This window comes from Strigops habroptila, chromosome 3, assembly GCF_004027225.2.
Source record: "Strigops habroptila isolate Jane chromosome 3, bStrHab1.2.pri, whole genome shotgun sequence".
Taxonomy (NCBI): domain Eukaryota; kingdom Metazoa; phylum Chordata; class Aves; order Psittaciformes; family Psittacidae; genus Strigops; species Strigops habroptila.
Window position 1 is genome coordinate 46,460,349 of NC_044279.2, and position 13,658 is coordinate 46,474,006.

Below are 13,658 nucleotides of genomic sequence, written 5' to 3' on the forward strand. Positions count from 1 at the left end.
TTTCTATATAAAAGAAAATCTTTATAAAATTAGACTGTGAAACTCCTCACATGCTATAAATCATTAGTAGTATTACAGTCTTTTTTCAGAGGAATTGGTGCTGGCAATCTTGACATGCCACCTTAAGTACTGTTAACAAGGAAATTCTTGCAGGGGTCCATATTGGCTGAAAAGTAGCTTTTGGACTGGGGTCTTACTTCTGATATAAAGCATTCAGAGTGTAGACTTCTATTAAACCTTTAAGTGTTAATTTATTTTTTAAAGCTAATTACTAGTTATTTTTACTGCCCAAAAGAATACAAGTTATGCAATACATTGGAATAACTGCAACAAGGAAGCTCTGTTTGCAGCTGCAGAAAATGATGCACGTAAGTGCTAACTAGTCCAGTATTTAAAATGTATAATGGTCTATTATTCTTTTCATTCCAAAATATTTTGGAAGTCTCAAACAAGGTATGAGCAAAAATGTTACAATTCTAAAGCCTACAAATTCATACAACAGTACTTGGAATAAAAATCCATCAAAATCCTCATCTGTACTTGCATTTTCCCATTCCATTCTAGCTGATGTTATGCTGCTCTTACATGCTTACTTTGGAGTATCACTCAAACCCAACCAAGGTGTTCTTCAAGTAAGTTAACAGCCCTACTTATAAAACCAAATTTAGACACAACTGTGAACTAGGAGTTGTCTTCCTGAGATTGTATCTTTGAATTATCAGTTCTAACTGAAATAAGCTATTTTTGCAGTTTACACTCAAATGAATGGTTGAGCAATCTGTAGTAGGTATAAAATACCCTATGCTGCATTTTGTCACACACACTTAACTGCCTACCATGTGGCCACCAGAAAGTTGGCAAATTTCAAGGAAGTTTATTTACACGGATTAGAATGAAGAAATCCACTTACCAGTATTTTGGAAGTATAAGCACAATTAACAGAAATTCCTGTCACAAGGTAAGCCATGGTTTTCTCTGGAATAGCTTCTGGTTCTGGAATTTTTTTATAATGTTTTTCATTGATGTAGGCTTGGACCACTGTCATTCTGTTCATGGTCAATGTTCCTGTTTTATCTGAGCAAATAGCTGTTGCATTGCCCATTGTTTCACACGCATCCAGATGTCTCACCAAGTTATTATCTTTCATCATTTTCTAAGGAAATAAAAACAGTCAACAGCTATAACCATTACTTCGCATTTCGGATACTCTCATTTAGGGTGTCCAGTCTTACACAGCAGCTTCAGAAGACGCTGAGCCTTTAAGTCATCTAGCATCTTACAGAGGAAGAATTTGTAGCTGTCACATTCAGTAAGGATTCCTTTAAGTCTATTATGTCACAGTAAACTTCATTTTGAACAAGGTGCATAGTCTTAATCCCCTGGACCTGCATGTCTCACTGACTACTGATACTATTCAGACTGGGTTATGAGCAAATAACTTATGATGATATTTTGATGTTATTTATAAATAGAGGAGAGGTACAGACTGAGCTTTACCAGAAACAACATTAAATAAAGAAAAAATAAGATCTTTCTGCTTATAAGAAAGATGAAGTAAGCTGTGCCACAGACTTATCTGAACATCAGATAATATGTATTTCAAAAAAGCTAAAGTCAGACTTGAAATCAAATACAAATTGGAAGCCTAATGTTTCAGCTAAGATAGTCAGGACTACACAAGTTTCACAGGCCAAAGATGTCTTTAAATTCTTACTTAACAGGTTTTGGATAGTATTTTAACCTTGAAGAGGCAGTATTTATATGATAAAATACTAAGGCCACTACTAGTTAATATTGTAAGTAAAGTTTTAGAACACAAGCTAAACAGCCATGTCTTTACAGTTAGATTTTCAGATTAATAACCGGTCCCAGCATGCAGAGGCAATAAGAAAATTAAGAGAACAACGAGTATGAATTAAAAAATATGTTGCACAATAAGCAGAAAGCTGTATATTCTACAATATTCAATCCTCAAGGAGAACTGATCTGGAAACTTTTGCAGCAGTTGCTCAACACATCACTTAGGTAGAAGTTCAGCTTTACAGAAGAGTTTGTTATTTACAGACTCTCGCATATTATTTATTATAAGTAAATGCTACAATGTTGTGAGTTGAACCCATTCATCTTTAGTTGGTGACGACAGCCTGTCACTGCTCACTGTTCATGTTAGTGTGTATTCAGATATTAAGAAAAATATTCATGCAGTTCAGGAAAACACAAAAAGCTTCTCCCCGGTCTGTTACATATGTGATGCAGCATATCTCAACTGAGCTTTACAGCTGATGAATACACCCACCTACCCTTAAAATCTGTTCCACATCTATCCACTTACCTTAACAGAGTAAGCCAGAGATATAGTGACTGCAAGTGGAAGACCTTCTGGTACAGCCACCACCAAGACTGTAACTCCAATAATGAAGAACTTCACAAAATACTGAATATAAATTGGTGTACATTCAGCAAGCCAAGGTCTCTTCTGAACCCAGAAGGTATCAATTATAAAATATAACACAAGGATAATGACTGTAATTGCAGACATCAACAAACCTTGTAAAACAGAGAATAAACAGTTGTCAGAAAATATCTCAAGTATCTGGCAATACGGACTGTGGGTAAGTCAAGTGCAAACACTTCTGCCTTTATATGAGCTAAATAATAATTACTTTATGTAATTTTTGAACAGGCAAGTCAGGAAACATTGAGGTAGTTCTCAAAGGTGTTCCAACTTCCAACACAAGTACTTCCTCATGCATTTCACCTAGAAACTCCCAATATCTTTATCCCCCACCATCCATTTAACTGAAAAGTGAAAGATCTAATTATGATCGGGACAGACCAATATGTAATGTCAATTGACTAAGCAGAACAGGAACTGAAATAATTCAGCAGGCCTTCAACGACTGTACTGCTGACTTACTCAGCAGAGAAAGCTGCTGACAGTCTGTATCCTGCTTCCTGCTGAAGTTGGGATTAAATATGGCAGCTAAGCACAGTGTTCAATGAACTGGGAATAACTGGGAAGACAAATCAGAACTGCTATTAGCAAGCCAAGCAGCACATTTAAAATACCACATGAAAACAGTGAAGGAAAATGGATCTAGCTGGAATAAAGGAACAGAAGTCACTGTATGAAGAGTGTCAACTCTTCATAGAAAGGTACTTCAGTGTGTGCAGGACAGAAAAATGCTTGCCTAAAGTAGATGAGCATTAAGGGTATGCGGAAAGCTACAATGGGTCAAAAAGTGCATAAAGGAAAACAGAAGTTCTACGAAACATGGAAAAAAAAAATTGTTTTATAAGAACAGTATTTTACACTAAACATACCACGGAAGCTTTATTCCATATTTGTCAGTACAAGTCTCTCTGAAAAATTAACATTCCTATACATAACTGGAGTGCTAAAGCTAAAAGCTTAATTGCTTTGTTTTCACACTGTAACTGTCTCATGACATAGATGCTGAAGTCAGCCCTTTTTGAGCTGTGGGCTGGGCTACAAGACTTCTGGAAGTTCCTAACCTAAAACTTTCAACAATTCTACATGGCCGAAAATAAACCGTGACATATTTTAATTAAACCTCTACATACTAGATAACATAGCCTAAAATTTACACTGAACTTCATTGCTGCTTTAGTCTACTTTCAAGAAGCAACCATTTACCAACACAGCTGAATACTAGCTGATTCAAGAGTAACAAAAGCTAAAGGATAGGAGAAAGTCCAAAACTGTTACATTCTGTAAGGCATATGTTAAGTGGAAATACCTAAGCCTCTGGAAGTATCAGAGATAACCTGGTTGACCCTACCACATTTTCCAGACTTTGCTCAATTTATAGTTCTCCAGGTACATCAAGAAATGCCTTATCTAAAACCAATCTTCTGTAACAGTTGTCCAGTGTTATGAAGTTGGAATTTTCTCTTTCAGAAGCTGGAAGTCTACAGCCTCAATCTACTTAAATCAAGGAAAAATAAAAGCTATCCACATGACAATCTGAGAAGCCATCAGGACACTCAATGGCATACTTCCACGTATCGGAATTTTGCACTTAAATAACCAAACCAGTCAAAGCTAACTACTTAAGTTTTCCCCTCACAAACTGCACACATTCCAATTTTAGTCAAACATGTGACATTAACATAAGGAGCTTAATGATGCATCATACCTGCTTTGCCAATCTGGACTGCGAGCTTTGTAAGTTTGCCTTGAAGAACTGACTTCTCCTTCTTTGGCAAGTTTGCTCTCTTCTTGTCTTTCTCGTCTCCATCTCCACCATCCTCACTCTTCAGTGGTTGCATTTCCATGGCTGCACCATCCTGAGCTTTAGCTAGGAGATAAGATCAAATAAAGTTTATCCACTGGGGTGTCCCCAAAATCAGAGATACTTACAAAGCTTACCAACACCAGTACTGTGTAGTACCTTGTATCCAGAGACGCCATACTACACATGAATGTTTAAACAAGTATATTGGTTGCAGGTGCCCAGGTGCTGGCAGCAGGGGAGTTGCGGCCCATGGATAAGACCATGCTGAGGCAGGCTGTCCCCTGCAGCCCACCAAGTACCACAGTGGAGCATATCTCCACCTGCAGCCCATGGAGGACCCCATGCCAGAGCAGGGGTATATGCCCTGAAACAAGCTGCAGCCTGTGAAAGGCCTGTGATGGAGCAGGCTCCTGGCAGGAGCTCTGGCCTGTGGGAGGCCCACACTGGAGAAGTTCCAATAGGATACAGTCCTTCATGAGGGACCCTGTGATCGAGCAGGGGAAGAGTGTGAGGATAAAGGAGCAGAGACAAGCGTTATGAACTGACCAAAAAACCCTGTTCCCCATCCCCCTGCACTCCTCAGAGGGAGTTGGGAGTGAAGTTGAGCCTGAAAGGAAGGGGAGGCTGAGAGGGGCGGTTGTTTTAGATGTTTTTGTTTCTCATCACCCTATTCTATTTTTAATTGGCAGTAAATTAATCTCCCTCAAGTTGAGTCTGTTTTGCCTGTGAAGATAATTAGTAAGTATCTCCCTGTCCTCATCTCAAGCCACAGGATTTTCATCCTATTTTCTGCCTTGTCCTGCTGAGGCAGGCAGGAGTGAGAGACCAGCTAGGTGGGTATCTGGTAGCCAGCCAAGGTGTCGTGGTTTGAGCCCAGCCGGTAACTCAGAACCACACAGCTGCTCGCTCACCCCCCCCCCCCCCCCCTTCTTCCTCCCCCCGCTCCCGGAGGGATGGGGAGGAGAATGGGAAGAATGTAACTCCCACGGGTTGAGATAAGAGCAGTCCCGCAACTAAGGTATAACACAAAACCACTACTGCTACCACCAATGATAATAACGATCAGTGAAATAACAAGGGGAGAGGATACAATCGCTCACCACCCGCCGACCGATACCCAGCCCGACCCGAGCAGTGATCTGGGCCTTCCGGGTAACTCCCCCCGGTTTATATACTGGGCATGACGTGCTGTGGTATGGAATACCCCTTTGGCTAGTTTGGGTCAGGTGTCCTGTCTCTGCTTCCTCCCGGCTTCCCCTCCTCCCTGGCAAAGCATGAGACTGAGAAAGTCCTTGGTTGGAATAAACATTACTTAGCAACAACTAAAAACATCGGTGTTATCAGCATTGTTCCCAGGCTGAAAGTTAAAAAACACAGCACTGCACCAGCTACTAAGCAGGAGAAAAATGACTGCTATAGCTGAACCCAGGACACAAGGTTAACTCACCTCAACAAGATAGCTTGAAAATCAATGGCAAAGTTTACTTTTGTAGTATCTAGCCATGTTGAGACTACCAAGTTCATTTAAGCATTTGTTTTGGGCAGATTCACTTATGCCATCTTTAGCATAAGCACTTTGGATTTAAGTATTCATTTGCTTAGGAAGCATGTATTCATTATTACATACACTCTCAGAAAATCGGGACTTGCAAGAAAGGGTTGGAGAACCTGCATTTACCTTTGTTACGGTTTTCAACAGCTCCATCTTGCTTTTTACCTGTTGGAGAGGGGAATAAGTTGTTTTTTAAATTGGCTGTGCAGAGTTCATTTCAGTATTTATATTTATATGTAATGTGTACATTACCATATGCTAAAACAAGCAGTTACGTGAGACAGAGGGATCACATAACTGAAGCTTTAAAAGCAGAAGTCAACTCACAGAAACAGCTCACATCAGGTTTTTTCGACTTTTCCCATAAAAGACGGCTGCAGTTTTATACTACCATAGTTAAGCTTGCACAAATTACTGGAACAGATATTTATTGCTTGTGAGGAAAGCTTTTAAAAGGCTTGCCTAAGCATTTTTTCTAGGAAAAAAAAAAAATTTTGACACTAAGGTGATTCTGGTGGCCTCAGTATTACTCTCTGTTCTTCCAACATTTGGCAACTCCATCTGAGTTTACTACTAGTTTACTACTACTGTAAACAAACTGTAGAATCTCACTTCCAGAATCAGTGCTTTTGTTCAACATTGCAGAAGCTACTGTAGTATAGAATATTTATAAATCCACACCAAAGCTTAATGGAGGTACAGCACTGGATTACTGGATCTGTGCTAACCCTATTTACGCAAGCATGAACGTAATCTGTAGGCAACATACCAGTGTTACACCACTAAGAGAACAGTTCGCATTCCTAATAAAATATACCTCCTACCTCTGTTCAGACATGGAGTTCAAGAGATCAGAAAGAAGGACAGTGAAATAATAGAAGAAAATAATGGATGAAACATTACAAGTAACTAGAAGACTGACACATTGTGTAGCTTACGGAGGGGGAGGGGGAATAGAGAACAGACACTACCTTTTTTTATTTGGGTTTTGACGGAAAAAGGTTTAGATACTACCTTGGCAAGTGACAACAAACATTTCTCCTAAATAGAGAAAGCAAGGGTTAAGTTACTATCTGCAATAACATGAAATGAAAGCACAGAATTGAGGACCTTGGAACAAAATCCAGAATTTTTCAGTACCACTGGCAATTCATTAAGTCTTTGGCCTTAAGTTATGTAGACTGAAATGCGGTAAGAGCAGTCAGGCAGAAAAATGTCAAAATATAAAGCAGCCTGTCTGGAATGACATTTAATACCTCCACTGTATTACTGCTGTAGCCATAGTCTGATTGCTATACATAAGATCTTCCCTCAAGCATCCTCAGAACAGCTGAGGAGGGGAAAAAAAAGCATGTTCGCTTTCTACAGAAAGTAGAAAAGAAGCCACTTCAGACTCAAGAACTCATCATTGTATCCTAATTTAGTATTTATTCCTTCCTATTTCCCCTCTCCCTCTTGTAAGAGCAAAATTCTACACTTGAGTTACTTCTACTCCTTGTGCTTTCACTCTGAACCAAGCCATACACAGCCATCTAAAAATAGCTGCTTTAATCTCCTTAACATTCGCAGAGAAGCTAATTTAGTTTAACCTGAGTTTTACCAAGGAGAATCTTATTAGGCACCTAATTTAAAGGGAAGAGGAAGTTGTGTGTCGTGGGAGACAAAAAAACCCCTTAAGTCTTCAGGCCCTAGGTTACATCTAAACACTACTTGTCCAAAATATTACTTCTAGAATAAGAAATGCTGGCAGAATAATAATAAAACCTATAATCTTCTCCATATCTCCTGTAGCAGCAGGTACTGTCGCTTGCTTCCTTCTCCTTCCTCTGTAGGGGAAAGAGCAAAGGATGGAAACTCTTCCCCACTAAGCTCTGGAAGTGTTTACCTTGGCTACCATCCTTGAGCTTTAAACTAACTTTGAACTTTCAATTCTTCTTGTAACAACTCTTGTAACTTACTTCTGACGAAGCTTACTACTTTAGGTTTCAAGAAGGGTCAGAATGTAAACTGTGAATTAGGACAAAACAAAAAGCACAGTTCAATCCTACTTTCTGCACAGAGCACACATTTCAACAATTGCCTTTTTAGTTTGAAGGCTAGCAAAATTCCTAAGCACATTTCTGTATTGCTTTTTATTACTGCTTCATATTCTTCTGATGAAAAAGTCTATTTTTCTGCCAAAATCCTCAGGCTCTGCCCTGTCCGGTAGACTTCACAACAGTTTCTAGAAAAATTTTTGTTGTGGTGCAGCTCAGTCCTGAATATGCCTTGTGAGAGCTAGTATTAAAACATTACTGATTGACATTTCTAGAGCTTTGATTCTCAGGATAAAGGCTATGGCTTAGGTAAGTGACCTTATAATTCCAGCTACTAAGCAAGTCCTTCAGAATAAGGAAGATAGCCCATTTCACACTTCACAGAAGGCCCTCATCCCTCCAAAAATAAAGTTTACACAAAAGTGCCACTAGGGATTTGCCTTGTGTATATCTCTGAGCATTCAGAGTTTCAGCTCTAGAAGAAAAGGAGTTGCAGAAGCAGGTGTCTGCCCATCTTTATCAAAATCTGTCATATATACTTAAAGATACCCACAAACTCAGCAATAGCAATGATACAAGCTTCTCCCCTTCACCTTAACCATTCTGTGATTCCATAATTCTAAGTATCATAGAAGAACTCACTATAAAGGACATTTTCTATCTGCCAAAAGCAGAACTAGATACTTCAGTTGAGTTATTGGTAATAACCTGTTTGCCACAAACAAATATTTGCTATTATTAGACATAAATGCACTTTACATTGTATACAGTTAAATTACAGAAGATGGCAGTTTAACAGTTCATACAGGGTATGGCTGGTCAAGAGTCCTAAACCTTCCAACCTTTAATTGCGCAATGAGATCTGAAGTTTAGTTAAAAATCCACATGACGAGCTATTAGTAGTAGTGTACTCTCAGGTCACTGGACCCGAGTTTTCTTTCAGTGAAACCCACTGAAAGCATGAGGTTTAGAAAAAGATTTCTGTCTCCAGATGACTAGAACATGTTTTTATCCAATAACATTCAGGAGTTCATCCCTCCATCCCCAGGAATCTAAGACCATTATGCCTACTTTTCTTGTCCTTCTTCTCTTTTTCCTTCTCCTTCTCTTCTTCATCTCCTCCAGCCCCAAGTAAGGTAAAGATGATTCCAGTCTGAGAGTTCACACCTACAGCAGTTACTACCATTCTTCCAGAGCCTTCCATCACATGTGTGCCTGAAAGATTGAATCAGGTTTTCCATTGAGACTTGAGTACTTACATAGCAAAGCACAACGGAAACGAGCTCCCAGACTTCACACTGACAAATCTAAGGTGTGTACATATACCACGGAGCTTTAATTGCCAAAACTATCTGGAAAAGGAAACCGTAAAACTGACCAACATTTTGTGTAGTTGCTTAAGAGTCTACTCACTCCAACAAAGCACTATTTTTGTATACCTCAAAATTTTAAATAACCGGTTTACCCCCACAAAAAACACACTTTCTTCAAGAATTGTCAAATGCTACATACCTGACAGCAGCATAGGATCTCTGTCCAGGGATTTCTTAACATGATCAGATTCCCCAGTCAATGAGCTTTCATCGATTTTAAGGTCATTTCCTTGAATGAGTACACCATCAGCCGGTAAGAGATCACCTACGAGAGATCACTGGGTATGTTGACTGCAGTTCCTTTTTGGAAAATCAAAGAAAGTTCAACTTTAAAAATATGTTTACCATATTTCACTTGTGCAATATCTCCAACAATTATGTCAGCTACTGGTATTTGGATGACTTGGCCACCTCTGATGACTGTGAATTTCTGTTCTTGTTCAATACGGCTCTGCAATCCCCGAAATTGTTTCTCTTTACTCCAGTCATTGAAAGCTGTTACTAATACCACACAAACTACAGATAGGAGGATTGCTGCTCCTTCAATCCAACCTGTTTCAGATTCATCCTCTTCTTCACCAATATTTACTGATCCACATACTGTAGAAAACAGGTTTTAGATTTAAGAAAGTTCACGCGGATAATTATTTCAACAACAAAAAAGTTTTGCCGAGAAGAAGAAACTACTATTTGTTGCTAAACATTTTCCATGCTAGCCTTCTTCACAATTTTACCTTTATTTTTAGTCAGGGTAACACAAAAAGAAGTTAAATAACCTGAAAGCTAGAGCAGTTCAAGGAAGTTAAACCACTTAGAATTTACATCCCTGCTTCTCTGAATATAAGAGAAACTGATATAGAAAGTTACTTGTCCTTATTATCTTGTTAAATGATGGCATTAGAACGTCATACTAGTCAATCAGTTAACCGCCTTCTGCTTTTGCAACATTTCCCCCTTCGCCTTTATCTTAACAAGCCAGATATCACTGCAAAAGTTCAGTTCAACGAAGGGCAGATCCCTACATTTTCCGTTTAGAAGTATAAATATAGCTTCAATTCTTAAATTAGAAAGTTACCAGTGTCATATTGCAAATCAAGAAAAATTTAAGACTTGCTGACTCCCCTAAGAAAGCACATGAACACAAATTACAAATTGCTTAAATATTTGAGGCAAAGCTAAAAAAACACTTGCACAGAAACATGACTTGATTTAAGACAAGTCCTTGTTCCTGCTGCTTGAACTTTACCTTTGCATTTTTTTGGTCAGAATGATACCAGATCATGACCAGGCAAATCTCATGTTGCCCTTTTACAGTAAACTAGACTTTTAGTAGCATTTTCTCAATAAAGAACAATAAGTTGCTTTTTCCCTGGCTTACTGTCTCCCATCAGATTTACAGTATAGGCATGTTGGATGAGAAAAGTCAGCAGTATAAAACAGATAGAGACGTACTCTTTAAAAGGTTTACTTACATGATTCATTTCCTCCTGGAGGCTGGTAAAAAGAAAGGCCCAAGGATACTACAGCTGCAATTTCTAATATAATTAGTGTAACGTCCTGCAGTGCTTCCCATACTAACTGAAGAAATGTTTTTGGCTTTTTAGGAGGTATAAAGTTCTTCCCAAAAACTGCTTCTCTTCTTTCTATATCTGCTGGATTTCCACTTAAACCTATTTAATAATAAGACAAAGTTAGTGACATTCACTTGCATTGCACTCTCACATTTATGGAGTCAAGTCCCACTCCGTAACTCAGTAACAATACTGAAAAGCCGTATCAGTATTATCCTTAACTCAGAGTCACTATAGAAAACCAGCTATATTTTATAATTCACACTTTGCCAATATAAAGTAAATTGATGGTCTACCTACTTGCATTTAATATGACATAGCAACAACGTAATAGTAACAGGCATACCTTTGTACCGAGTAAACAAGTTTGCAAGACAAGATCATTAGTAGAGTTATTACTATTGAGATTGAGTACCACCATGCAGCTTTAGCAAGACCACAGCCTGTGAAGCCAGCTCTGGTTCCCAATGCAGGGATTCTGTATTCAGAGATAACATCCTAGGATCCTACAATTAATGTAGCATTTATAATGAAACATTTAATGTAATTAATAAAAATACCATCACTATTATAACTCAGTATTATTTAATTATTACAGAAAATTCTATTAACTATTAGGTGGTGAAGCTCTCCAGGCATCATGTGGAGAGAGGCAGCCACTTAATGATGCTGCTTCTGCCAGGACAGCAATTGTTTGCTCTTCTGAAGCTTCCCTTTCTATTTCCTCTCACACAGAGACAGCCCACATTTAGCACTGCGCAGGGTCTGTCACCTCAGTTTTATATGTATCGTATTTCTTAGGCGGCATATTTCTTTGAGTCCTCTACTCTGTCTCAACTCTTGTACCATCTTTAAGGGACACTAGCAGGCAAGAGTAAGTGAGTGGCCTTCACTAAAAGGCACCGCAGGCTTCAAGAGTTAGCAAAGTCCTTAAAAATAAAGAAATACCAAGTATATTCAGTGCAAGGTCATGCACTCAAGGTCTTCTGCAAGTACACCTCCTGTTTATTCCTTCAACAGTTTCCTGCTGCCTAACCCATCATTCAGAATTTAAGCCAATAGCTCATTTTACAAAGCAAAGTGGCCAAACATCCAGCCATGTTCAGAGCAAAGGTCTGGATACTTCAACCCTATTGCCTCCAAGGTTATGATCAACACCTGCTTAAACACAACAGTTTTCATAGTAGCAGATTTTTAGCAGTTAACCCATCTGCTTAGTGATAAAGGCACCGCAAACATGCTAGGTAACCAATAAGAACAGTGACCATTGCAACTGGCTTTCCTAATAAGTGGGGTATTTAACACCTTTAACAGGCATTTCCTGTAACTGTCAGATGTTATTTCAAGACACTGAACTGCAAAGATTAGTTTTAAACTAACAACTTTAACTAAACTTTAAGTTTTTGCTAACAACTGCTATGAAATCACTTAACTGAAAGGCAAAATATTACATGCATATCTTTTCAGAAGTGAAATTAAACATACTTAGTGTAGATAAAAAATTGATTCTAACACTCTCAGATTTACCTTGAATTCACGGCTTTGGAGGTTTAATACAAAGGAGTAATTTTCCTTGTTATTCGTAAGACTGTACTTCTTGAAGTTCAAGCTTTGAGGTGCTTACTTTCAACTCTAAAAGTGCTGCAAGACCATTTTCAAAAATCTAGCTATACAGGAAGATCTAGAGAAACTCAGAACAGCTTGGCCATTCCAAAAGGCTGGACCATATTGCTACTTTGCAACAGATACCATTTCTCTCTTCCTTTTAGCATGGCAAAGTTTGGAAGATTATTTACATAATGTCAGCAGCACCACTTTCTTCTTCCTTTCACAGGGTGCATCCTGTGAAATGATGCAAATATCAGAAGTGTGCAGCAATGGTCTTTGAATGAATATATATACATATACGTATAAAAAGTCAAGCTACTGTCAAGAACCACTTAGTGAAGATTAGTAAATAAGCCATGCAAAGACAAAAAGCTTTTGTATTTTTAGTATTCGCCATAATACACCATGCACCATTACCAAACTTGACACATTTACCACACAGCTGGCAATTTCATAGTTCATCATCTACACTCCTGAGGTTAACATTACTGCCATTATATTGTTCATTATGTATTTTAACTAGGCTAATTTATGTTATTTGGTATTATGTTGAAAAATACTGGGCAAGGGAATAGGTAAAGCTTCATACGCAAATTTTATTAGAAATCTAGAAGTAACACTTACTAGAAAATCAAACTTATGTGGACATGTGGAAATACTGATGGTGGTCCATCTCTCTAGAATACAAGGACTTTTCCTACTACAATGTCAAACATTCATTTATTCACATTTGCACACATGTAAAGGACATAGTAAACATGAAATACTAAGCAGTTAAGTCTGCTCAGTGTCTGTTTTTAGTAATACAAAAAGGTAAAGGACAGATCTCATTTGCCATTTCAAATCAGACAAGTCTGATCCACATTTTGCCTGAAAACAGACACTAACTTACATTGTCAGTATCTTCGAAGCAAGAAATTATACAAGCTGAACTCATCCACTGTATCGTTTCAGAACTACCTGTACTTTCACTCTGAATCACTGATAATTACACAGGTCAGCCTTTCCTACAATAAAAAACCCCCCTTCTGAATAGAAGGAAGTGTCATAGGGTCTTGTAGGTATACACACGAGATTTTAGAGCGCTACAACTAGTGTAACAGTTCTCTGCATAAATCTTGCCTAGTTTTTCTTCATTAGAACATCTCCATTTCTATACTTACAACTTGAACTTGACAAAAGAAGAGACCTAGTTCTATTTTCACGAGAGCTCTCCTGTACTACCTCCAAGAAATTTATAGCAGCTTGTTTTACAGAGA

General features: G+C 38.4%; 1 protein-coding gene across 10 annotated transcripts in view; it reads right to left on the bottom strand.

Moving 5' to 3' along the window:
• The window catches only part of ATP2B1 (ATPase plasma membrane Ca2+ transporting 1), a 65,608-nt gene that overhangs the window by 19,388 nt on the left and 32,562 nt on the right, over positions 1 to 13,658 (bottom strand). For all 10 annotated transcript variants that reach the window (XM_030478376.1, XM_030478374.1, XM_030478367.1 and 7 more), the window contains exons 3-10: positions 10,693 to 10,890; positions 9,566 to 9,820; positions 9,360 to 9,485; positions 8,919 to 9,062; positions 5,938 to 5,976; positions 4,161 to 4,322; positions 2,333 to 2,547; positions 911 to 1,153 (exon numbers count right to left, since the gene is read on the bottom strand). In XM_030478376.1, the coding sequence (XP_030334236.1) occupies positions 911 to 1,153; positions 2,333 to 2,547; positions 4,161 to 4,322; positions 5,938 to 5,976; positions 8,919 to 9,062; positions 9,360 to 9,485; positions 9,566 to 9,820; positions 10,693 to 10,890 (1,382 nt within the window). The remainder of the gene's footprint in view (positions 1 to 910; positions 1,154 to 2,332; positions 2,548 to 4,160; positions 4,323 to 5,937; positions 5,977 to 8,918; positions 9,063 to 9,359; positions 9,486 to 9,565; positions 9,821 to 10,692; positions 10,891 to 13,658) is intronic.